The sequence below is a fragment of the Pseudomyrmex gracilis genome, unplaced genomic scaffold, assembly GCF_002006095.1.
Source record: "Pseudomyrmex gracilis isolate BER0280 unplaced genomic scaffold, ASM200609v1 scaffold_15, whole genome shotgun sequence".
NCBI classification, from domain to species: Eukaryota; Metazoa; Arthropoda; class Insecta; order Hymenoptera; family Formicidae; genus Pseudomyrmex; species Pseudomyrmex gracilis.
The window spans coordinates 850,400-876,671 of record NW_018020599.1 but is presented as its reverse complement, the minus strand read 5'-3'; the positions used below and the strand labels follow the sequence as shown (position 1 = coordinate 876,671).

At 40.9% G+C, this 26,272-nt stretch overlaps 1 protein-coding gene across 1 annotated transcript in view; it reads left to right on the top strand.

The window, feature by feature from the left end:
- The window catches only part of LOC109863975 (transmembrane and TPR repeat-containing protein 1-like), a 126,572-nt gene that overhangs the window by 30,649 nt on the left and 69,651 nt on the right, over positions 1-26,272 (top strand). The window contains exon 2 of the mRNA XM_020444707.1: positions 22,255-22,432. Coding sequence (XP_020300296.1) covers positions 22,255-22,432 — 178 coding nt within the window. The remainder of the gene's footprint in view (positions 1-22,254; positions 22,433-26,272) is intronic.

Below are 26,272 nucleotides of genomic sequence, written 5' to 3'. Positions count from 1 at the left end.
CATTTCCGCGGGCGCGCTCGAAATTGCCTCCATGTTTTTCAACGCGTTCAAACGAGACGCAATATTCACGAATCGATACATACGCGTAGGTCGTAATTTCTTTGCCTTTTACGGGGAGAGATCTGCGCACTGGTCAGATTTTTTTTAGAAATTCCGGCTTCCAATCTCCAGCATGTGATTTGCAAAAATATCAAAAGCGAGAGAATCACGCGAATTTCCGAAAGCGATATTGCTTTCACAGGCCTACAGAAACGGTCTCTCTCTCTTTCCTCCCATGACGTTTACCACAAAAAAGAGGGGTGGCAAAGAAGTCCGCGCGCCTTTTTCTTCGACAATGGGCCATCCATTTGTCAGAGATGCGTTTTACGGGCCATTCGTCTGTCTGGCGCTGGCGATTTATCAGTCCGAGCCTCGACGTCTACAAGACCGGGAACACAGATTTTGCGAGAATCTACGAGCAGGCTTGTTCCGAAATCCCAGTAACTTTGGCCGACGAGGCAATGTAATATTTTTCCGATAACGCGTCCACCGAAAATCAGCCGAGTCACGTAGATCCGGTATCGTCTTTCGGAAATCGTCTTTTCGCAAAACAAATAGAGGAGAGAGAGAGAAAAAGAAAAATAACAAAGACACAAGTCAATACTTACTGCCTCCGAGGGTTTGCACTTGCGCGCGTGATGAGTCATTAATCAAACACACTCTGTACATTTCTCCTCTCATTTCGACGTATGATGAAAGAGACGCTCGGCTTCTCTCATCGTTTAACGCTACTGTAATTCGAGTAGCGGGCGAGCAATTCGCTTAATTGAAACTCACCTTTTTTTTATGATGAAGATTAATGACAGTACGCAACGGCCGATTGATAGATGAAACGCGATTCCGACGATCGCACACAATTCGAAAGTTTCGAAGGGCGCGTATATATGTCTTCGAAATTTTCTCGCGCGCGGCTCGCGCCGAGAACGCCGGGCTCGGACGACCGTTGAGTATTTTTCTCGCGATTCGTCAGGAAATACGTCGCGCAAGACGTATCCTCGACATAAATGGTATATATAACGCCGTCTCATCCATTAGGTGTTTGTAGAGTTTAATCGAGCCGTCGTCGAAGTCACGTAGCTCGCCGACGCTGCAGAACAGATCGTTTATTGCGATTCCCGGCACCCGGGCGGTTATACGAGCGCTTTAAGTCATCGTCTTCAATTAAGGGTAATCGGTAAATTGCTCGAGCTTCCCATCCCTCGACGGCCAGGCGAAAGATAGGGTAAGGCAGAGGCGAAAGGGGGGAGAAACACCCGCGACTTTCCTCCGAGATACGGCACGAATCCTACTTCTGCTTTCGCCGACATTTGCATGCATTAAACCTATCTCGACATCTACGACGCCAGGCGTGATGATTCAGACTCGAGTACGCTCGAAAAAGAGAAGAAACCTCGAATAGAGTCCGCCACGGAAGATTTTCTTCTTGATCCGGAGCGGGTTTTAGATTTTTCCGCCGTTGTTACTAACAGAAGAGAAAAAAAATCTCCTCTCCACGGTTTTTTTAAAGATTTAAAGGATGCAACAGACAAAGAATTTTTTAATAAAGTTACAACGTGTCTCTTGCACAATAAAACAAATCGCAAAGACTAAAACAGAAATTTGTGTAAAATATTATTATTTTATAGTTTTAAATAAACAGTTTTAATTTAGTTAAATATGTTTATATATCAAATTTCATTTTCCTTCTATGTAATTTTCCAAGCGCTCGGAGATGTTGCTTCGCAGTGACTCCGTTCTTTGTGCATCTTGTTGCAACATGTTCGTAATCTCCGAGTACTTCACCGGTTATATGAAATTTTGTATTCTGCTGTGTAGAAGCGAGTTGTTTCAAAGCTCTCTCTGCATAAACGACATAAAATGTTATTGCGCACGAAAATAGCCGTTTCGAGTTCTGTTCTTTTATTTTTAGAAAATGTCCTCATACGCGCGCAATTATCGCACAGTTAAAGCCATATTTATTATGAACTTTTTTTTCATCAATTTGACACCTATTCCCACCTTATGAAATTGCGTATTCTCTCATTTTGACCATAGATGTTTTGCCATTCCGGTTGATACTCCGTGCAAATGCGAATACGAATTTCCGCGTTTTTTTGTTTCGCCGCGCGAAACGGCTGTAACGCTCTTTCTCTCTCTGTCTCTTCCGCCTCTTTGATGTCGCGGAAATAAATCGAGACTCACTTGTGCATTCGCTTTTTATTTCAGTCGACGATTCTCATTCTTGTTCGCACTCTTTCGAAGGTTTTCGATCTTTTCTATCTACTTTCTCCACTTTTCGCCTATTCTGTTCCTACAAAGATCACGCAACAATATACTTTTCGAGTGAGTTTGCTCGACTTGTCTACACACGCGCGAGATTCTGTGAATCTCGAAAAATTTTATTCATCTTGTGCGTGAAAATTGTTTGTGTATGCGTGTGTTATCTCGGGACGTAAAATTCGACGGATCGCGAAAACTCGTTGAGATATGAATATGTGTCGCGCACTTGTCGACAAGATCTCGATGGCGCGTAAAAAGAAAATTGCGGTAATAAATGTCACTTTGACAGCTCTCTCTTTTTGCGCGCAACGAGCGATTAAGTCTTGACAGCGGGGAAAGAAACGCGCTGCCGTTTCCGTTTGCATAAAAGGGAAATCTGGTTTATTAATATGATGAATGGTAACTAGAGGTTGAAGTTTCTACGACGGTAGGTACTCGTCTCTCGTATTCCACGTAGCGCGCCAAGGCCCGCCAAGCTTCTGACGAATACAAATCGTCGCTCTCTCGCTTTCCATTCGGACTATCCTCTACAGCGGTTCTTGCGTTTCTTCTTTCGCACGGAAGAAGATGAAACCGAGTCTCCTCTCCGTTCTTGTACTCCGAGCTACGTGTAAGATTTATTGCTGAGTTTTTCTTCAGCCGCAGCGATTCGTTCGCGCGGTATCGCATCCATGCGTCGCAGTTATCAAGCACGTTTGCGTGATTTTCGAACTTTCGCGTTCGTGCGCGACGAGGAATCGTTCCAACATTTTTAGGTCAACATCCGAACGAAGTGGCTCGTACGACGAATGGGCGCAGCGGCAAGTACAAAATTGATTTCCAACGATGTCGTGTCTACTAAAGAAGAGAGAGAGAGAGAGAGGGAAAGAGGGAAAGAGTTTTTCCTCGATCGTTATCAAATAAAACTGCTCGGCAGCCACACGGCAGATAATAAATGATGGCGATCGAGAGTCTTCCCGGTGAGCGCGAATCAAACCGTTGGCAAGTTTTTTGCACCACTTCGAGCGACGCTTGCTTATTCACAGACGGCAGTTCATAATCCTTCGCGGCGGCTTTCCGGCTCCATTAGAACCGTTCAATCATAGATATGATCGATCGTATGTCAGCTTTTTCCATCCGCGAGGAAAACCATCGCCCGCGTGAGGCTTTTGCCATCGTCGTTGCAACACACAGATACGTACGAAGGCGGAAATACCGGATAAGCCGAAAGTTCTTCTCTGTCGGAGAGAGAGAGAGAAAGAGAAAAAGAGAGAAAGAAAAAAAAGACACGCGGAAGACGGAGTGGTAAGTGCCGCTTCGCTAACGCAATAAGACCACCGAGCTTTTACCTCCGTTTCGCGGCGAGCAGCAAGAGTTGTTTCGTCGGATCGCTTGATCGATTACTACCGACCGATACAGTTGCTCTGTGTCTCGTTTCGCCGGCTAATACTTTAATCCGACGCGTCGTCTACGACGAAAAATTGATGAAAGTCAGTTCTCGGATGGAAAAAAAAAATAAATAAACCGACGGGAAACGTATGAGTTTTCGCGAATTTGTCAATAATAAAAATTCTATAAAAATAAGAGTTTTCCTGATGTCAATATGATTTTAGAATCATATTGCATTAACGCGGAATGTCAGATAGATGGTAATTGGGGTGTGACGTTATCAGTTGTTTACATAATATCATCCACCATCTAATATATGTTGATCTTTGACCTGAAAGAGCGACTAATAAACCGCGCGTCTTTTTGTTGTACGCGTTTGTATCATTACATAGGCGACAACAATTTACTTTCTCGGCTCGAATGTTCCAGCGAAACGGACATAATTTATGAACTATGATATCATCTAAACGCACGCGCGCGCGGCATACTGAACGTGCTCAGATATGACGTTGTTACATAATTCGTTGCTGTTGCATGTTTGCCACAATTGCGGACTTCGTATAAATCGCATTATTACTGTTATGACGTTACAAACACGATTAGCAATTATTCTCGACGTTTAAATGCAACAATAGTTAACCGAGGATGTAAACGAGATGTTCGACAACAATAACAACTGATAGTTAGCAATAATCGATCGATGTTCGAGCATTCGGACGATTATATTGCGGGCGGAAATAGCGTTCTAAACAGCGATAAAGAAGAGTCATGGTAATCAACGACAAGTTTGCGAGTTCACGAACTCGATTAAACGTGAGCTTTAAGTGATATCATCTTACTAATCTGTCTAAGTGACTTTTAAATCTCTTTTGATAATTTTTCTTGAGTTGTTCAAAAGGCAAATGTTTGATTCAAAACAAACTATGTCAAATCGTCGTGTAAACTTCGCACATCCGTAATTTAGTCGTCGTCCCTAAAATATTTGTTTAATCGGTCGCGATGGAAGTTGTTCCACGTGACCAACTACCACTCGTGAAAAATTAGTAGGTAAATTACTATTTCGTGCGATACACACCTGTCGTGTCTAAAAAAAGGGTCACCGAGTTCCCGATTCGTGCGCGGCTAGTAGTTTCCTGGCAGAAACGGAGTTTCCTTCGCGCGCAGCCTAGTAATACTTCGATCAAATCAGATTTGTACTCGCGGAGTCATGTAAACGGTAACGTCTCCCCGAAAATTGACGATTTTCTCACAAAGTGCGGATTAGGGGAATAAATTGTGTTGTAACTAACGCCAAGAATCTATAGAGAGAGCTGGGGGAGACGGTGACATACCATCGGTTCGTTTTATTAAGGGAGATTAGTAGCTTGCGAAGCTCTTAGTGGGTCCGGCCTTAAGTGAAAGACGAGCAGAATGACTGCCGGGAATGATTGATCGCGTCACGCCCACCCTCGCGCGTTGACCTCCTTTATAGGACGCGTTCTCTTCTTCTCTTGCCGCGTTTCCCGGACAAGTCCTCGAGAAATATTCTTTGACAGTGAATAAACCCACGCTTAAAAACTTTCTCAATCTTCTCACTTCGTCCCCTCGGACGAGCCTAAGACTCAAGAAGAATCACGTTCTTGCCGGAGTCGTTCGTGGTATCGATAATATACCAAAAGCAAGTGGCTTAACGAGCAAACTCGAGTTTTATTCTTTATATTTGCACACGTATACACAAAAACTCAATCTGTTTTCGTTGAATGTATTATAGTTTAAATTTGCATTTTCGTTTAACTTTACCTCATTGTGTTTCTATAAATGTGATTTATGTAAACGTCACATTTTCTGTGAATATACACTGAAAAAAAATTCGGTTGAGCGAAAGACTGAGGGCGAAATATTGGAGGGAGAGAATTTGATCAAAATATTTCAACGAGATCGATGCCGGATTGGTTGTCTAATAATTCTCGCACTCGCAGCAAAATGAAACTCGTGATTAAAATCGATCGCAACTTGATTACCCTTAGGCTGTGTCGCCAATAACGTAGTACAAAAGTAATTTGCAAATTGAATTTATTGTCTATTGACGATGAAACAACCAAGATTCTATTAAATTTCCAAACAACAAAATGTTTACAATGCATGATATCAATCATAGCTGAAACAAAAACAAATTAATAGACTTCAATATAGAAATAAGATACAAATTATTTATTTCTCATTTCTTTCGTATTATCGCAGCAGTGATAGCACGTGTAACGAAATTAGGCGACGACGATGTGACGTTAAGTACCGTTATTTGTTTTTTATTACCGGGCCGTAAGAGGCAGAAATACCGGCGGAAGGAAGCAACCGGTCAATAATTATTGGTTCAACCTTTTCGAAGAGGGGACGGACATCGTCGCACCCTCATCATTTGTTCTGCGGTCTCGTTTACGCGATAAAATTTGTCACGCGAAAAAAGGTCCGAAATATCTTCGTTTATTGAAAAAACATTGAATCGAAAAAATATTGACGGCTTTCTTGGATTCTTTTTCCAAGATTAACAATCTTATTACACATCACTAGCTGGTGCGTACGTCATTCTTTCGTCCGCGATCGCAAGAAGAAGCGAAAGGACCTCCCTTCGCTTGAAGAGAAAAATTGCTCCCGTTCTTCGAAATGCCACCGTAATTTTCCATACCTTTAACCCCTCGCCGCGCATGGATTGGAAGACTCGCAATGAACCATGACTTTGTCGACGAGATCGACGCGACATTCTCGGGCCACGTCGCGTGATTTTTCGTTTTCTCTCGTTCCGCAATCACCACGGGGGAGAGAAGACAGATTTCCCGCACGTTTACACGAAAGCACGAGTGACGATTTGCCGTCAACCAATTTCGGACTCGTTCCGGATCGGCCTCAGAGATAGGAGATTCAAAGCACCGGGGAATTTTTTTTTTCTAAGCAAAATGTTATTTAGAAATTCTCTTCTTTAAAAACAGTGAAATTATCTGAAAAATAATTTAAGTATATATATTTGCCGGTGTGTAAAGCATATGTCTTATTTAAGAAATAATTTGCACCAGAAAATAATTTTATCGAGTAATGTCTCGCATTAAGATTTTGAAATAATCAAAATTCTTAACTGGTCAACAATGCGCACGCCGCTGTGGTTGGCCGCTAAAACACTCTTGAAATACAGTCACTCGAGGAAGCGATATGTCACTCAGGGACTACCGTACACTTAAATCTCGATCATGGCTATGATGAAACAATATCGAGAAAATTCGGTGTCATTCCTGTGGGAATATCGCCGGAATTGAGTCGTAACGATAACATATCAGACTTCCTCAAACTCGGCGAGATTGTCGACACGTTTGACATCGGAAGTCTATCTGTTCGTCCAATCTATGGATGGAAGCCGATCGCACGCGCGATCCGTCTGTCGAGGGGGGTAGGATCGATTTACGGACGTGACCCAGTTGATATCACGTTACCTTTGGCGGGGGCGCACGTCTCGATTCCCTTGTGCAAGCAAGTGCGAGATCTGAGAAACAAACCGATCGTATGGGATTACGTCAGGATGAAGAGAATTGTCGTAAATTAGACGAAAATCTTACCATTACAATAGACTCGACGCAAAGAAGACATCTCTGATCGTTCAGCAGCAAAACCCAACTTCCAAAAAAGTCGAGCAATCGTGCGCAATAGACCAAAGGATTGTACAAAACAAAGCTCGTTAATCCGCGCTGTTGACCGCAAATTGAATCGTCACGCATTTCTTAAAAACAACGCGCGTTTGTGTCGCTCTAACACGAACAAAGCTTGCAATTTTCTTTGACTCTCTAGTCTGTCTGAGTTTGCGGCGCGCTACTACTTCGGTTAAAGAAAAATAAAAATGTCACCCCGTTTCCTATCCATCCTCACGGGACGCTCTGGTTGCAAACGCAAACTTTCCGAGTTTCTCTACGACGTGCGCTCGCAATAAATTCGGGAAATGCATGTTACAAAACCGATTATCCAAGCAAGAATGATTTTTTAATATTTACAAGACAACATGTTTATTTTCTTGATATCTTTTCTTAAAAAAAAAAAGGTATTTAGAGAAGTCAATACGAAATATAAATTGTTGAGAAATAACGCTTTTCGATCGAATACTATATTGTTGACCTAATTCTGTTTAAGTTTAATTGCGGCGTTGTATAAATATGGAAAAACTTTGTGACGGTATAAAGAGGCGATCAAAAGAGATTTCTCTGCCACTAATGTTCTTTGAAGCCTTGAATAACTATAATTCATATTATAGTTCGCAAGAGTTTGAGTATAAATAATACATTAACTACAGGTTGTATGCGTACAAATCGCGACTACATGAAATTGCAGCGAGTCGTGTTTTTTGTTTGCTAACACGTAGCGCGTGTATAGCGCGGAAAGTGATATTTACCGCTGCTTTGTGAAGGTGGATTTAATGCATGCATGCGTACACGCGGGACGCAGAATAATGCAGCAGCGGTAAGTTATATGACATTTAGAGGGACAATTTACAAAGGGAACGCGTTGTACCCGCACGACTGCGAGAGGTGTAAATATAAAAAAAAAACTTTATTTCCGCGCGCACGACGGATTCGCAGTCGACGATATTGTAAAAGCTAACAAATCCGCGCTTGAACGTCAATTATGTTCAATGCGGCGTATACAGATTAAATTTTCCGTACTAAAATTTATCAGCATACAAATTCCGCCGATGTTTTATATATGGAATTTCAATTCTCATATTTATAAAACATATCCCGTAGTTTAACATTACACTGATGATGATATATACGATGAAAGTTGTAACAACACATTGTAACATTATGATGCTTTTCACATATCGGCGCATCCGCAAAATCCAAATTCGATAAAATTACACAATTGCGATAAAATTACACGATATTAAATAACAATTTAACAAAATTGTGCAATATTGTATTTTATTTTGTAAACATGTATGAGAACACAGGGCGCAAAAAAAAACAGTAAAATGAACTAACGAGATCAGACAAAAAATGTACAACGTACACGAGAGAAGCGTAGCCGATTCGCTTGCGGAAAGAAAAAAAATTCGCGAAGAAACGCGAAGCGGAAGAAAGACTAGAAAAAAAATCTCTGCGAGAGAGAACCGCGTGGATACCGATGAGTCAGAGGCCGCAGAAATGAAAATTCCGAGCAGCTCGTTCGTGAAACGCGGTCAACCGTCCGTGAGGAAAGAAATTAGCGCGCAAAGTTTAGATCGCTAATTACGTCTACGTTGGGACTGTGCAACGTGTGGAGGTGCACGTCTTTACCTGTGTGAAAGGCACCGCGGAACGAATTCCCTTATTTCGTGCCGCGCGACGACAGCGAAAAGTAAGTGAGGCGCCGCGCCGGACGGACGTCGAGTCGGGGCGATGCGAAAACTTCCTAGACACGTAGGAACGATGTGTCCGTCGTTTTGCTCGTGCTGCGCGGCCGTAATGACGGCGTCGTGAGGGTTTACTACGTGCAAACTCGCTGCAACGAGTTGGGGTATTAGAAAAAAGTTCGCTGTTGCGGTGTACCGCCGTTGGTGCAAAAGTAGCGCGGCAGGTTTCCGCCGCGGCGAATCATGCGGCGAGTTTTCGTGTGCTTAAAAGCGGCCCAGCTGACACGCCGGGCGAAATGTGACGAGAAACACGACTTGCCGCATGGTCAATCACGCGGCGGAGCTGAAGATGAGAAGATTTTCTGCTATTTTCTATTCCAAAGAATGCGCCGCGCATATATACTCAATGACGCTGTAAGTTAATTAAGCAAATATACCTGTCGGTTTTTGCAAACGTGAAAATTGCATCGTTGGAAAAAGAACTGATATAGACGCGGTAAAATGCTCTAATGATAAATTAAGTACGTTACTTTTAGTTGGATGTCAAACATTAATGATTCTCTTTTCGGTTGGTTGATCGCAAAGATCAATGAACGGAGTGTATAATTTTAGGTATTTGCGTCGAACAATGTTTTCGCTATTTCCACTGTATGTTTACTGGCTAAATTATTGTTCTCATTTCTGCACAAACATATTATTGTGAAACATTATAACACAACGTAGATGTAGATTTAGTTGGGTAAAATTTTCACAAGCGCTTAAATTACGTGCAACGACGTGCCGCATTAAACAAACATATATTTACTCGTATATCTAAAAGAATCTTTATTAAATATATCAATTTTTGCGCTTTTTGAAAAATTAGAAAAAATTTTGCGTTTCAATGTAAAAATATTCCATAAATTATTCTTTTGAGCACAATTTTTTTTCTCTCTTAAAATTCATTAATTCTTTTCTCTTTTAATTTCCAAACTCTATTATCAGAATAATTAACAAGATCCGCATCGTGTCGTGCCTGAAATATATACAGATAATATATTGAGTGGCGGAACGGGCTTATATTGTAGTTTGGTATAGCATTCTCTTGGCATTTTCGTTGAACGTCCGTTCCGAGACAATACAAGGCTCTCGAGACAAGAGTACTCGGCTGGTTCTCGCATAATGAGGGTGGCCTTGTTTCGTCTCTTCACTTTGAAGGGGTTTGATAAGGACGTCTCTAGGTGTCCGACTGGACGAAGGTCCTTATGCAATGAGAAAAAAAAAAAGAACGGAGCCGCCGTGTAAGCTCTTAAACAATACGTCATGCTTTCAAGTTTTTCTCAGAAGATATTAATTAAAAGAGAGTGGTGTGTGTGTGCGTGTAGCACGGAGATCTGTTTAAGCTGCTTTATCGGATTGTAAATTTCAAAGACGTAATTCAATTTCCGGTCTTACTTGCGCAATTAAAACGCGGTATCAATCCCCACGATATCTGTAAAAGTAATTCAATTCGCGTAATTACTAAATGGGACTATACAGACTCGCCGGCATTTTATTTTCGCGAACACAGAAATCTCGAAGAAATTCTTTTTCGCAAGAGCTGCATTCTCTGCGCAAAAACAAACACTGTTATTTACTCGTTACGGACTTCTCGTGAAGTTGACCGTTTGTTCCAATTCTCTTTGCATTCTTTATGAATTAGAGCGATTCAGAAGTTCGGGCTGGTGATGTTGAAGTATCGTTGGCAGAAAACCGTTCTCCGGGGACAAATAATCCCGGAAGGCCGAAAGAGATTTCCCTCTAGCACCACACAGAGTCCAAAGGATTGGAGCCACTTTTAGGAGGGTCGACGAATCGTATCGAAGTTTTTGCTATTGCCAGAAGAAACTCGATGGTATACCACCATTGCCGTTTTATAGGATGAAACGAGAACTGCGGTCTCCTCACCATCGTCTCTCGAGTTCGGCCATTAGCCGTATTGTTTCCACCCTCGAGGTTGCTCTTACAGCGAAATAAGCTTCTCCCGCCAAATGAAGTTAGCATTTATTTGAGCGATTTGCTTTGATTATTTTGGGATAAAGTTTTTGTCTCTTTATGATATCTTCTTCACGAGTATAAAACATGGTTGTGCTATATATGATATATGTATACATATATATCGTCACTCCCTACGTATAATCCCGTAACTCCAAAACGCAAATTTTAGAGGAGAGCAGTTTAAAAGGTTGAAGCTTCATATAGTTCCCCTAGTTAAGGGATCTTTCGGTTTTAAATTTTTATCATACTTATGAATATTTTTTTTTAATACTTGGTGACCACAAAGAACATGACTTTCTGAGTGTCACTATGCAATAAACTGAAAATTCCATATGTGACACTTATGTAATTATACGTAGGGAGTGACGATATATACATATACAAAGACACTAAGTTGTGATGCATTTTCTCTTTGTTTTGTTTTCTGTTAAATAAAGAATCCTCCTTTATGCAAACCTCTCAATTTCTGCAAAGAATCTCTTCTATGCTAAATAACTCTCTGTATTTTGTGAAGTTTCTCTTTTATCTCTAGTTTTCTTTTCCGTTTCCAAGTTTCATCGAAAGGAATAATGAAGCATCTGTCATAATTCACGTGACAAGTACATTTCAAACGGAGAAAATGGGAAAAATCAGTATCTCGCTTCGTGCTGCAATTCGTCCTTTCATGAGAAATGAAACGAGAAAAGAAGACACGTTTCTGTTCTAACTCGACACCGTGTAATGTGCTGAAAATTTAATTTCAGAATTTTAAAACGCTCTTGGCTCCAATGCCGGTTGCTTGTTCATTGTAAAGCTGAAAACTTCACGAACAATTGTATATTCTCCTGCGAATAATTTCTACACCGTTGCTGGACCGAGTGACCTTTATCTGGCTGGATCCACTTTTTTTCCAACGTTACATATGTTCTCTTAATATTTGTTTAAATCCGCTTCTCACAATAGTGATTTATTTCTATACGTATGTAGTAGTAGTAGTAGTAGTTTATATTGATCCCCTTGTGGTTACAAATATTCTTTACAAACACTTTACATACTCATGTTAATTTTACGTTAAAAAACTAACTTAAAACTAACTTACATCTAAACTTACATCTATTCGCCTAGCTATCTAATCGCTTACACTTTACATACACAACCTATCCTCTACACGTATGTAACATCTGCATAAAATCTTGCGTGTGATCTCAATATAGATTAAAAAAAAACAACGCTGCTACGTAAAAAAAATACAGAAAATATCACGCGTTAAGAAGAAAATCGGATTAGCATAAAAAAAAGTCAAGACGCTTCTTAAAATACCAGACGCGTCTGTGTCTGACTCTCGAGACTTTTAAGAAACTGAAAAACACTGCTGCGAAGTAACTTTGGCAAGCTTACGCGACTTTTCTCTAATTTTCATTTTTCAAGAAGGTGTGCAGACAACACACACACACAACAATTTGAGAGAGTGTTCAAAATTAGTTTTTTACACAATCGGTAAACAAGTGTTTTTTGTTTTTAAATAGTTGTCTCCTATTTACTAAGAATACTTCTGGTTAATTGAGCTTCAATACACAGTGAAACACAGACTTCAGATTTCTCTAAGTTGATGTGTGTCCCAGTAAATTTTAATAAACTGTGTGGCGCGTTCTCCGTTCTTCTTTATTTATTTATTTTTTTTCGCATTTTTACATTTTCTCTAACGTTCAGATTTTTTAATAGAAAATATGAGTTTTTCTCTTTCTTTCTCTCTCTTTTGACAAATCAACACTTTATGCTATGGAATTTTACATGAAAGAAATATGCGACGATAGTGCGCGAGTTATTTAAATACTCGCCTTACAAAACATTAGTCATCGTAGCTAATATCCAACCGAATATGTAACGCAATCGCAATTCTCTCTCGGTTGCGGTAATAAATTCAATGTAATAATCCGACGCGCCGACAAAGCCGCGCCAGTGCACAAATACTGCAAGCACAGTAAAATACGAAACATTTACCGTTCGATATATTGCGTTATTCGACGGATTTATGATAGTCTGCCGCATCGATGACGGATGACAATGGGATTTTTCGATGGAAAGAAAGAGAGCGATCGCGCTGTTCTATAGATCGTGCGATTCCGCCATTCTGACCGAGGCTTAGGATTGTGTCCGTCGTATTTTTAGCATTATTCGAGAGCAGCACGCTATAAACTTATACGGAATACGAGGAAACGTCAGAGTGAGCTTATTTTCTTATGGGAAAAGAAGTTATCTGCGGACAGTGAGAGAGAAAAAGAGAGCGCGAGTATAGTCTGTTTCTCTTGCTAGTCTAGTTATATCTCGAGATGTATTTCAATTCGGTCGAAGATACTGTCTCCGCTATTTCATATGGATCCCATTCTCATCCCCCTTTCTGTGTTCTCGTCTCTCTCTTTCTCTACTTCTACGTCTTCTCCTGGGAGACGTGGATTCCCGCGAAGGGAATGTGCGTGGGTTGCGCAAGAACTGCGGGAGTTGGGTATACGCGAGGCACGAAGGCGTTTAGTTCGGCGCGGCACTTTATCCCTTAAATACCCAGAGGTATTCTTCCCACGGAATTGTAGGTCTCCTTCTTTCCTCGGCTTGCTCTGAATGGCCCTGGATATCCTAGGAGGATAGAGAAGTTACCTCGACTCTTTCTCTTTCTCCCTCCTCTTCTATCTTCTCTATCTATCTCTCTCTCTCTCTTTCTTTTTCTCTCTTTCTCGCTATTCCGCTTTTTTCTCCGTTTTTCCTACTCGCAAAGCAATTTATACGCGCCTCCGCCTCGCAAACAGCCGCCCATTACTCGACGACGATAAAGCTGCCCGTGCTTCGCGTCCGAGCTTGCATGTACGACGAGTTTTTTGAGAATTTATCGCGTTGTCCGCGAGTTAAGAATCATAAGGAACGCGATCAAGCAACTTGAAATATGCTCTCGACTCTCTCTCTCTCTCTCTCTCTCTCTCTCTCTCTCTCTCTCTCTCTCTCTCTTTCTCTTTCTCTCGCGAATCGTTTCGCGCTAATTTATATAAATCTCCGCGGACTTTACGATCGCCTTCGGCGAGTTTCTGCGTTCTCGTCTGAGTTCACGACCAATAACATATCGAGTGAATTAGATGACACGATTATGCACCGCCAACACTCGCGTGAATCGCTTTTCTCGATAAGAAAGAAAATCGTATGAGCGTGCAATTGAAAAATCCACGTTGCAACGGTGCACATCTCGGGTTCTCCAATTTCGTTGTTCTCCTCTGCGCATTTCCACCCTTATCATATGTATTTTCTCTCCGGCACTATTTAGGAACACGCGAGCAAAATAACGTAATGACACACCGCGATATCGAGTGTATATCTCAGGCGACAAAATTACGGCTAGCGGGCTTTTTCTCGCGTTATTTCTGCGTCGCAACATTCTCGAGCACTAATATACACGTAAATATATACGTGTAAACACTAGCTTGACATACATAGTCTTTTGGTGACAATGAACAAGGCGGATGTGTATTTAAACAATTGTGACTCACAATGTGTGATTCGCGTTTTAGATATTTTGACTACACTATTGCCTGTTGGTGCGAGCGATTATACTTTTACGGTTTTTAAGCTTAAGTCGATAAACTCGACACCATAAACTCACAAAAATTCGAAGCGCATCGTATATATGCATGCAACCATAAATCCCTAGTACACTCTGAGGACTTTGACTTTACGAGCAGAGCTCTGATTGTAAAACGGATCTTAAATCAAAAGCACTCGTTTCGTCCGAGAGAAGCGAGAGATAATCGTTTCGCTACTTTCCAAGCGCGCTAAATAAAAACATCATGACAAATGCAATTTCATCAGACGGTAAACACATCCTGCTTGTTGATTTTGTTACGAATAACAAAATTTAAAGATCGAAATTGTCGAACTGGAAATTAGTTGGAGATGCTTGACGATGACTTTGTTTTTACGCTCGAAAGTTCATTTTTAACTTCCTCTATTTTTGAAATTTATTTATTGGAAAAAATGTTTACTCGCATGACAGTTTTGAAAATTGAAAAATCAAGAAGCATTCAATTGTAAATCTGATAGGACATGCATGCTTTATATGTGACGCACATATAAAGCATGTATATTGTGAACAAATTATCTCTATAAATATTTAAAATATTTTGAAAATATTTGATAAAAATATTAATATATTATAATATTAGCATATTTATATTAATTATATTAAGTAAATATTAATCATCAATAATAGAATAGACAAATTACATTTTAATCTACTATATAATTTCTATCACAATAATACAACTTGTGCAGTTTAATATATACTCTTATTAATATATATAAGGTCTTATATATATATATGTAAATTTGCTTTTTCAATCATACAATTTAATTAACTATTGTTGACTGTCGCTAAATTCAACAAAGAGCTATCCAGCTTTTCTTTGTCGTAAAAACACTCACGCGACGATGTCCCCATTAAACCCGATAATAAACCCCGTGTTCTCTTCCTTTACAACTCGCGCGCATCAACCCTCTTCAGATATAAACGCCGAGATTCTATTACAGCACTACGGTGGCGGCGGCGCGAGGGCCTTAATTCCGCTCGCAGTTCGCCGTACGTTATCATCGTGCCCGTCCGCCTACCCGTTGCACAAAACGTGAGGATCGTTCAGACGTCGTGTTTAATGCTTGGGGTAGGACGAACCTGGAACGTGATTAATCTCAAGGCACACGAGAACTTACTGCCCTAGCGCAGTTTCTCCTTGCACTGCAGCGTGCCAGTTGTAACGATCGCGAGCGCATCCAATGCTGCGCCTCGCGCAGCGCGAAATTGCAGCAGCTCATCTCTCTTTCGAATCTCTCTCTCTCTCTCTCTCTTTCTCCTGATCTGTCGGCTGCGGCCCATTCCTCGCGTTATTTGTACGTGAAAAAGCGAATCACCCGGTCGTAAAGCTCCCGGCGAGAGCTGATTGTGCGCCGGTGATAAAAAGAGCGACAATTAAAGGCGACCATAAAGGCGGCTGGAAGCCAATGATCGCCCATCAGATCCTGTATGGTGCGATACCATCTATGAATTTCAGTGACGTTTTTACGGGTCGGGGAGGGTGTATGGATGCGCAGACGGTTAAGGGAGGGCGCGATTCTGCAAATGCACGTCGTTTGCACTCAACGACAATGACAGATTTAATAGCCGCGTGTCGCGGCCGCGGTCTGACAATTACGATGACACTTCGTATTCACGCGAATATTGTTATTATACGTCCAACCGGTTCGGTTATCGGACGCGATAAAAAATGATTAGCACGCGCGAGGATCACACGTTGCAGCGCAACACGGTTTTACCATTTTTTTGTTACAGACATTCCTTGCGTAGAGACGTTTTATATTACAGACATTATTTTCCTTGCGGAAACAAACTTCAGAAATACAGTTGGTTTAACGGTGCTCATACGTCGCGCGTTTACGAAGCGAACACACAACGTCATCGCGAGCAGTGACAGTTAAATTTTGATGTGAGACGCACGGCTGAGACTCACTTTTTATCGTTTTCGTTTTCTCAATGTGCAAATTCACGAACGCGAAGCGATGCCGAGCAATAACAACAATTCGATTTTCTATATAATTCCGATCCGCATCATTTGTTTCACGCGGTCGCAACAAAATATCGAGCTTTCCATTTGCGATTGCGATGGTTTTACACGGACGATTTGCGCCGCTAAAAACCCTCGAACGCAATATGACGCTGAACAACCTTCGTGACGGATTAGGACCAAATCGGATTACAACAAATCAGCGGGAGCTTACTTCCGCGAAACATCGTCAATTGCACCCCTCTTTCCCACCGGTCGATTATCGTGTCGAGTTCAATTGAAGGACGCTCGAATATTGTGGGTCATGGGATTTTAGTTATCATATCTCTTTTTCTCTCTCTTTCTCTTTCTCTCTCTCTCTCTCTCGCCGCGATTTGATAACCGCCGTGTATTAAATATCTTCATCTAGCTCGTCGCATCGAAAACAGGACTTGGAGAAATTGCAGAAATATTAAACCCGCGTGGTAAATCGTTTAATAACGCGATAAGCTTTTTGCGCCTTGTTGCAAGAGGCGCTTTTTCTCTTTGCTCGAACACGGCTTAATCTGTTCCTTAACGACCCCGACTGCGGGGACACGCTCGATCGGCAGGTTAATTTGGCCGCAATGGAACCAGCTCCGACCATTTCCCAGCGGATCCCAATACAAGGGATATCCGAGCGAGCTGTAAGTCGGATTTTCGCTTTAGCGATATCAGGTGCGCCGCACACCATTGATTGGTGGCACGATTCCAAATTACCCTTTGAAACTATCCCATCGCTGTCTGCAATCGTTCGCGCTGCCAATCAACAGTTAGACTCGTCCTCCGTTTTATATATACCGTGTGTGATACAACATACGTATCCCGAACACGCAACGTTTTTAACAAAACTTGGCATAAAAGTTGCATAATTTGCAACTTTTCTCGCAAATTCGCTCTTTAAACGGTTGTTTGTAATGTATGTACAGATAACACATGTGAATGTAAAATAACTTGACTATATATGGGCGAAGAGAATTAACAGTGGAGTCGATCGATAGCATAATTTTGAAGCGCAATTCGAACGGAGTGTGTGTGTGAGTTAATGATCACAAGATATTAGCTATAGGTACTTACTCCGCACGGCCTTCCGGGCAAAGTCCTTCATCATATGTTCGACGTGGACACACCATATTTTCCAATATACAATCTGGGAAAGGAATGAGGCTCGCCGGTTGATATATGGCGCCACTCAAGGCATATAAGCGCCCGTAATTCATGGTTTTATCAGATCTGACCGCATCGGGCTATGTGTAAGCGGATCGTCTGTGTAAGAATGAAAAAGGAACAACGGAAGGGATTTTCGAGAAACATAGAGAGGGACGAAAGAAGTTTGCTCACGTGTGTAGTGATCATCAATGATAATATCGCCAATCTCTCTGATTGGCGATCTTGCCGCGTTACACTCAGGCGACAGTCATAATTCCGCATCGAATGCTGAGGAAACGAAATATACGGAGATAAAAAGAAAGAGATACGCTAGCGTTCGAAAAAATTGCAAAACCGAAAGAAACGCGCTCTTCTTCTCGGAGAGAACAGAAGAGGAGCACGTCGTGTAAATGCGCGCGAACAATATTTCGCGACGATATCGATCGATCGGCATCTCGCGACGCGCGTCCAAATTTCTTCGTGCGCGCAACAGAGATCGAAGTCTCGACGTGTTAGTGATTTATTTCGTCGGACACTTCGCCGAGTGGGACGTGACTGGAAGTACGGGTTAGCCAGTCCCTTAAATCACTGAAGGCAGCACTGAGGAGAGTCGAAACCGGTATCTCGGCTGCTATATTCCGCGCACGATCGAGCTCGAATGGCGTCCTACGATGCTCTATCATTGTGCCTTTGTCTTGCGGCTGCAAACGATAGTCCCCGCAGAGCCCGGAACCCGATGTCGCCGTCGGAAAGGAAACGAGACTCGAAATACGTACGTCACTGTCAAAGAATATCAAGCAAAAATTCTTTCTCCACGAAGCTGAGCGGTACATACCGTGACATTCTATAAAAGGCTGAGAGAATTTTCTATTCTGAAAAATGCGCAAACACAAAAAAAGAGGTTTCCAAAAATATATATCTTTTAATACAATTTAAGAATCAAATATTTAATGACGTCTTTTAGCGACCGGTGAATGCCATGTTCATATTTTCCACGCAACTATAATATATTCTTATGGCAATTTAATATTGACAGAATATAGGACTTTTAGTACGGTCAGTTTTCGAGAAAACCCGTCCTTCGTGAAAGCACAAGAGGACACTAATGAGACGAAAAGATAAAACGGCCGGTCTCCGTCTTGACGACGTAGTGAAGAGTAAACTAAGCCAGGGATGATTTAACGACATCGTTGAAGATTTTAATACCTCGTTACGAGGAGGCCGATCTTTTGATTTTTTTTTTTTTTTTTGCGATACGACGTCCTTAAGAAACGTCTTTTAAAGAGGCCCGAACGTCGAGCATCTCTCCTCGAAAGGTTCGCCCGGCAATTCATCCTTACATTGACCTAAACTTCATTAGTTAATTACGTACCGGAACTCTGCCAACATTTTCTTTTCAAAATGCTGATAGCCCGCGATAGTTTTTTTTTTTTGCGCGATACCAGCTTTTTCTTTACGCGACGCGACATCTCGACGTGTTTATTTGACAGAAACTAGCGTCGGATTTCAGAGGTCTTTTCGTGATTAAACGCGCCTTTAGATTTGCGCGTTTGTTTTGTTTTCGAAATACAAACAACAAAAGTGATAATGACGGAACAGCGGGAAATAAGTATTGATCGAGCTCTGCGGCTGGCCAGTAGTTACGGGCTGGTGTGGTCAAACAGTAGTAATAGAACCGGTCGTGGTTAGCCAGTAGTAAGAGCGTAGCTGCGGTCAGACAGTTAGTATCAGGTCCCGCTGCGGTTTGATACGAGCAACTGCTCTACTTCGTCATACCGCGCTTCTGTTTTGAAACTTTTGATGGCACGGCTGTTACCATCCACGTGTGTTGTTTCCACTCGAAAATGCAAAGTACATATTATGTAACGTAATACACATAAGCTACTTTCTTTCCGCGAAATAACCGAACAACACCTTTTGTAATACGTTTGTTGTAATTTTTTATTATTTAAGCTTATCGCGGTTTTAGCGAATATTAAAAAGAACGATATTTATAAAAGACACGGTATAGCGCAACAATGACGCGGAACGTTGGTAAAGCCAGGTTGTTGTTTTAACTTGTCGCACATTTTCGCAAGAATTGTCTTTTGGAGAAACAAGGCCGATTAAGCGCTTAACGTAATTAGTTAAATGTGTAATTACGATCCAAACATCGCACAGATTTCTCGCCTTCCGTGCAAATCTCGTTTATCTTAAGAATTTCAAGCAAATTAAGTTTTTTCGTTACTTAACGAGAGAGAATATTTCTTAATATTCTTAATATAATCAAATTAATTATTGCAGTATTTTTTTTTTAACTCTGAGAACGAAAGAAAATCAATAGATATTTTAGTATAATGTATAGTCAATTAGTGTATTTTATGTGCAGTACATATCGCTTATCATCAGTCGTGTGCATATTAAATTATTGTATACAATTGTTTCTCTTATATAGAAGAAACTTTTTATAAAGCAAACGTTGAAGTTAATTTTCCTTGTTTACACGTGAACAAAGAGGGTCTGTATTATAATTATTTCCAGATCAAACTCTCTTTTGTGCGCCTCTGAACGAGCTTCAATGATGACATGAATAAAAGATATGAGAGGAGAAATTCGCCGTGGAATAGAAAGTTGCGCCGACGAAGACAAATTGCGTTACAGAGTACTTCTTCGGGGGGAAAAATATAAATGATTATACGCACACAGAAGGAAGGATAAAATGAGAAAAGAAAGAGAGAAAGTAATGAAGAATGAGGCGGAAATGGAGACATTTCGTAATGCGCGGCGATTAATCTCGTCGTTTTTCAGAATCAAAGAACCAGCTGCCAGATGTTAAAGTAACTAGGCTCTACTCGCGTCAAGTGATGTGCTCGTACGCGCGCGCGCACAGATCCAAGAATGTCTCTCGCCATCTAATTGTCGCTTCGTCTATTTAATCGCATAACCGACAACGAGACTGTGTCAATGCTTGTTTAATGTCCAAGTGTGATAACGCAATATCGACGCTGCTTCATTCCGTAACGGGAATGCAGGCGCACGCCGCTGCTCTTGCAGAAACCAGTTAGAGCAAACAAGAAGCTCCTAAGCACACAGCCTTCGTATTCTCTGCACTTCGAACCGTCGCGTACCAGAAACTTGCAAACCGGAGATGCGGCGGAGAAACAATAAACTTTGTTAGTAAGTAGATATAAGTGCGCGCTGAAGTACGGTCTATTATGTTGATTTTTAGAGAAAATCTGAACGCGCAGAGTGAATCTTATTCAAGACTACGTCGAGTCGATCGTCTCGCGAATTACATTCGCCGCTTTTTGTTAGAAAATATCAAGATAATATTTGTTACAAAAATACAAGTTAAACATAAACACGCGCAAAGTTTGACATATAACTATACAAGTTCAGCAATGAAATCTGCGATCGACGTATGCGAGCGTTTTGCTTGATCTAGAGCCAAGGAGGAGACAGGATACGCCTCCGACAACCCATGATCCTTGACACCTGGCGAGAAGCCAAGCGTAGGTCCTCCGAGGGCGTCGAACTTATGCCGTCGGCAGGCTTCCAAAATTATAGCTCGCTTGCGTCAGCAACTACGATGTTTGTTTTCATCTCGATGTCGGCACAACGATTCATGTATAAACGTTCTCGCGTTTCCTCACACACGCGCTGTTCCACTCTCCCTCGATTCCATTCGTTGTTCGCAATTGGCGAACGATTAAGAAGATTGTTTTTACAAATGGCCGACGAACGAAGATGAAGGTGATTTCTCGCGCACGTGTATCAGAAGTCGATATCATTTTTTTGCTAATTGGCAAATACATGTAGCATCGGTTATTTTAATCTTCTAAAAGAAAACGACAACTTTCCTCGGTTAGTTGCAGTGAAAAGAGAATTGTCAGAATGGTTTTCTGAAATCCGATTACCGACCGACTTAAGCGGATTTTCGTCGGAAACTACGTCACGCCCGCGTTTGAAATCCGTCGTGCTTATAAACAAAAAGATGACAGGATTTATCCTCCCGTGTTTCTTTGTATCTGACAACAATGAAATTTGTCTCCCCTTATCTCGCGTACGATAGTAGCTCGCTGAGTGTGGTCCTTTGATGCAGAAACTCTGTGCTCTGTACAACAAGAACGTTTTAATTCTACTCGTGAACAAATGTGTATAATAAATGTAATATGTAAATCTTTCTATAATACGTGATATGAGTTACACGACGACGTAATTGACTATTTGATACCTACTAAAAATTACTTTTATTTGAGTTCTAAGTAAATTTCAGCTATTTATATTGTAAGATATATCCAAAATTGTGGATTTCTGAGAATCTGTTTTAGTCAGAATAATGAAATTCAATATTCATAATATCTCACGGATAATATACAGATATTCTAGTTGATTTTCTAGAAATACGTTAAATTTCCTTGTTTAATTTAAATCAAACGGAATATTCTTGGATATCCGACTCGTCAAAATTCGTTAGTGTATCTAATCTGAATCTCATCTTATTGATTTCAGGTTGAACTACTTGATGGCCGGTTTGAATCCCATGTGGTATCACGCCACGAACGTCGGCTTGCACGCTGCTGCGTGCGTCTTGGTGACCAGAGTGAGCCTCGTGGTGGCGGCACTTCGGCCAGGATTCGCAGCCCTCGCTGGGCTACTGTTTGCCGTGCATCCTGTGCACACAGAAGCGGTACGTGAAACTGCAATTTGAATCCTAAATGTGCAATAACAATTAAAAACTTTGTGTTTTCTTTTAAATGGACAATATCCAAGTTACACGTCGATTCAATGTGGAATTTATAATTGTCGTCAAATGTGTTATTTTAATTAATAACTTAAGCGTACGCGCGTATACATGACGCTTTAGTCTTTCGCTCATCGGTGGCTCGTCGGTGGCAATTTCCTATTAGTTAATATTCAACAGCATATTCGCGAACATGTACTTAGAGAACATATACACAGCACAATAGCGAATTTGCTCTAAACCAAACAAAACAACGAGATTAGTAGAGCACGCTTGCTGCATAATCGCTTCGCGCGCGCGAATAGAGCACGGATGATCCGCTTTTCCTAAGTGCATAAACGTAATTAGCCTAATCTTATTAAGGCTATGATCGTGATGGACAGAATTTGACGTGTTTGTCCGTGAAGAGAGAGATAGATAGATAGATAGATAGATAGATAGATAGATAGATAGATAGATAGATAGAGAGAGAGAGAGAGAGAGAGAGAAAGAGAGAGAGAGAGAGAGAGAGAGAGAAGACGCACACACACACACACACATACAGATAGGGAACGGCTGTTGCTCCAGGATAGAGCTGGTTTTGCTGTAATCAACGTTCGTACTTATCAGCTATAAGAGAAACAATTAGTTACGATGTGAGCGCTATTTTAGGGGAATCGTAAGTTTTCTTTTGAGGTATAAATCGGGAAGACAATATTAGAACCGCAAGCTATCATTTCTACACGCTAACAGCAAGAATGAATACACTTTGCGTGTGTGTGTGTGTGTGTATTCTTGACATCGCTGATAATATTACCCTACTTAACTAGCTTTTACTTGAACGTACCGCGCTTCGCTCGCTTATTGCGCGAATTATGTATTTTTGAAACTAAAAGTTCAGCCGGGATAGATTAGAAAGTTTAGAAAACGGCGAGGAACATTGGTGACTGGGTTCGTTCAAGCGTGCACAAATCAATAAAAAATCGTTATTTTTCGTGTACAAAACAACGTATAACAAAAAATAACTAATTCCATACCATTCAAAATATAAAATTATTTACGAAAATTCAATATGCGGGTAACGTTTGTGTTTCTTGATTGCCTATTCTAATTTGCAAGTTGTAAAGCGATACGCCGTATCGGCGATCAATGCGCCATAAATTTTTCGTAATTCTGAATAAGCAATCAGGAGAAAATAACACGGGAATCAGATTGCGGACAAAGGCGAATTCCGCGTTATTAGCTCGGGGATTCGTGCCTTTTGAACAAAATTATCGGCGGCACACGACACACTGGTTCGCAGGTCCGGTCTGCGCCCCATTACAAGCTCGACCTGCTTGCCGGTCACGCACTGCATCCTGTTACATCACGTGCGTGCGCTACTGCATGTGTTATATTCGTTGCGTGCTCTCTGCCAGCCCTCGTTGCCAGTGTCACCATTGTAATATCATGCTCATGTTGCACGTGGACGGCAAAGTCAGATAATAACGCGCGCTTATATTAGATCGAACGGTATCGTGCCATCCATTATTATTTTCTACGCGGAGCGGCGAAAATATTCAGTTTCTGTAATCTCTTTATCTCTGCAACAGCAGCGATCGAGAGACTCGTACGAGAGATAATCACTGATCGCTGCAGTTACATACATTTAAATAAAATTTGATTTCTAGCCGATTTGTTTGGCATCACGCGTAACCAATTTACACAAGAATAACAAATGCTGTTTCTAAAGTTCGTACAAAAATATTGGAAGAAATTGTGTGCTTCACACACGTATGAACGATATGTCTGACACTTCATTTACATGTCGGGATGGTAGTTTACGAATAGTTTAAAAATATTTCAACTATTTGCGTGTCTATGTTTGTATATATATATATATATATGCAGATACACAAGATATTCACATTAATCAGTCACCGTTTTTCTCTTATGCAACAAAAGCGACATAAAACTTTTTATACGATGTCGTTAAAAACGTTCTCGCGTTCTTTTAATTCATATTCTTTTGTCACGAAACCTTCATGAGTTTCCGTCGCCAATATTAATAAATTATAATTGGCGCATGAGCATCGTAAAAATCTCGCGTCTCAATGAAAAAATAACGCGGTAACATCAATCAGTTTGTTCTTCTTTCTGTCTCGTTACGGCTTGTAATCGATTGTAATACTATATTTCTCACGATATTTTATAACGACGACAAAATCAGCAGTCGCATCTTGTATAATCGACTATTTGCCAAAATAATCGTTCAATAAACGCGTCGTCTATTTCCGGCTTAAGTTCTTCGTTTGTTGAAAGGAGTTCACATTAATTAAATGCAACGCCATTGAGGCGTTTGGCTTCTGGTCCGGTGTAAACCGGCCCGAACAAAGGACGCCGTTTGGACGAGGGTGGAAGAAGAAGGGGTGTCGAGCGAAGAGAGGGATCACCGACCACCGCCCTGGACTTTGTCGTTCGGTCATCGGACACGGAAATCTCTACGATCGATCAATTACCATGCTCGTGCTGCTGTTCATTACATAGGCCGCATTCTACTCGCGCTCATACGACTAATTAATTGGAGGATGTCCATCGGGCATTTCTAGATCGGTAGAATAAAGGATTGGTTTTTTTTTTTTTGCGCGCGATAAGTCTTCATCAAACTAACAACCGAGACTACTAAAAAAAACGTGTTTTCTTGCATAAAAAGACTCAATTACTTTTTACATGTGATTAAAAATTAAAATTTGTATTTTGTTGAAAGTTTACAAAACTTTTCTCTACGTAAAAATTTTTAGCAAAAGCACGTATTTTCCACGGTTGATTAAAACGTATTGTACACATAGTAAAGGGTCATAATTGTTATATTCAGATCCTCTGAAAGTTACATGCACGCGACTACATGTAACAAAATCGTATGTTAGATATTGATTGACTGGCTTTAGCTTTCGCGCGCGCAGTCGTTTGAATGAAACGTCAAATTTAATCACAGGTTTTGCTCGAGGACATTGAGCTGCAATCGTTGTGCGTCTCTGAATCAAAGACTGCTCGTTATATCGCAATCTCCTGTTTTGTTCAAATCCGTATAGAGTATTCAATTTGCGTCAGCCGTTTGACTGGCGACTGAATACGAGAATCGTCAAAAGTAACGACAGACCTGTGACGACACGGTCTTTTCAAAGCGTGTTAGAAAGAAAGTGATTTTATTTCAATAGTACATTTCAGCTGATGTAAATCGTTATTTAAAAAAACTCTCGATTCTAAGGTGCAAATTAACTATAACAAATACTTTTTAAATGTAAACTTAAAAAGAAAAAGAAAGTTTTATATACGTCATATCATATCCTGTTTATTACTGTATCAATATTGTGTGTCTATAAAAAGAAGTCAGACATGTCAATAAAATTATTGTCAGGAGCTTAGAATATTGTAAGAGCTTTTATCTTGCTTTTTGTCTTTTTATCCCAATGTTTCGCCAAAAACACTCACGTCATTCGATAAGATCTTACGCCTTGCAAAAGATCAACCAGAATCGATCGATGTTTTATATAACTTGCACGTGAAATTGGATAATTTTTTACGATACACATCTATCGCTAATGTAACCCCCGCATTATCTAATATACCCCCGCATTATAGAAAATAAGTGCCGTGAGCGAGCTACGAAAGTGTCGTAGATTTAGAATTGAAAAATTTAGATCGCGCGATATTGCTCGGGGGACGTCGTGTACCGACCGTACCGTAAAATCGTCCATTTATTTGGGTCGGAAAAAAAATGTATTCAGTCCATTAAGTGCTTCGGTCAAATATTACTTTATTATTTTA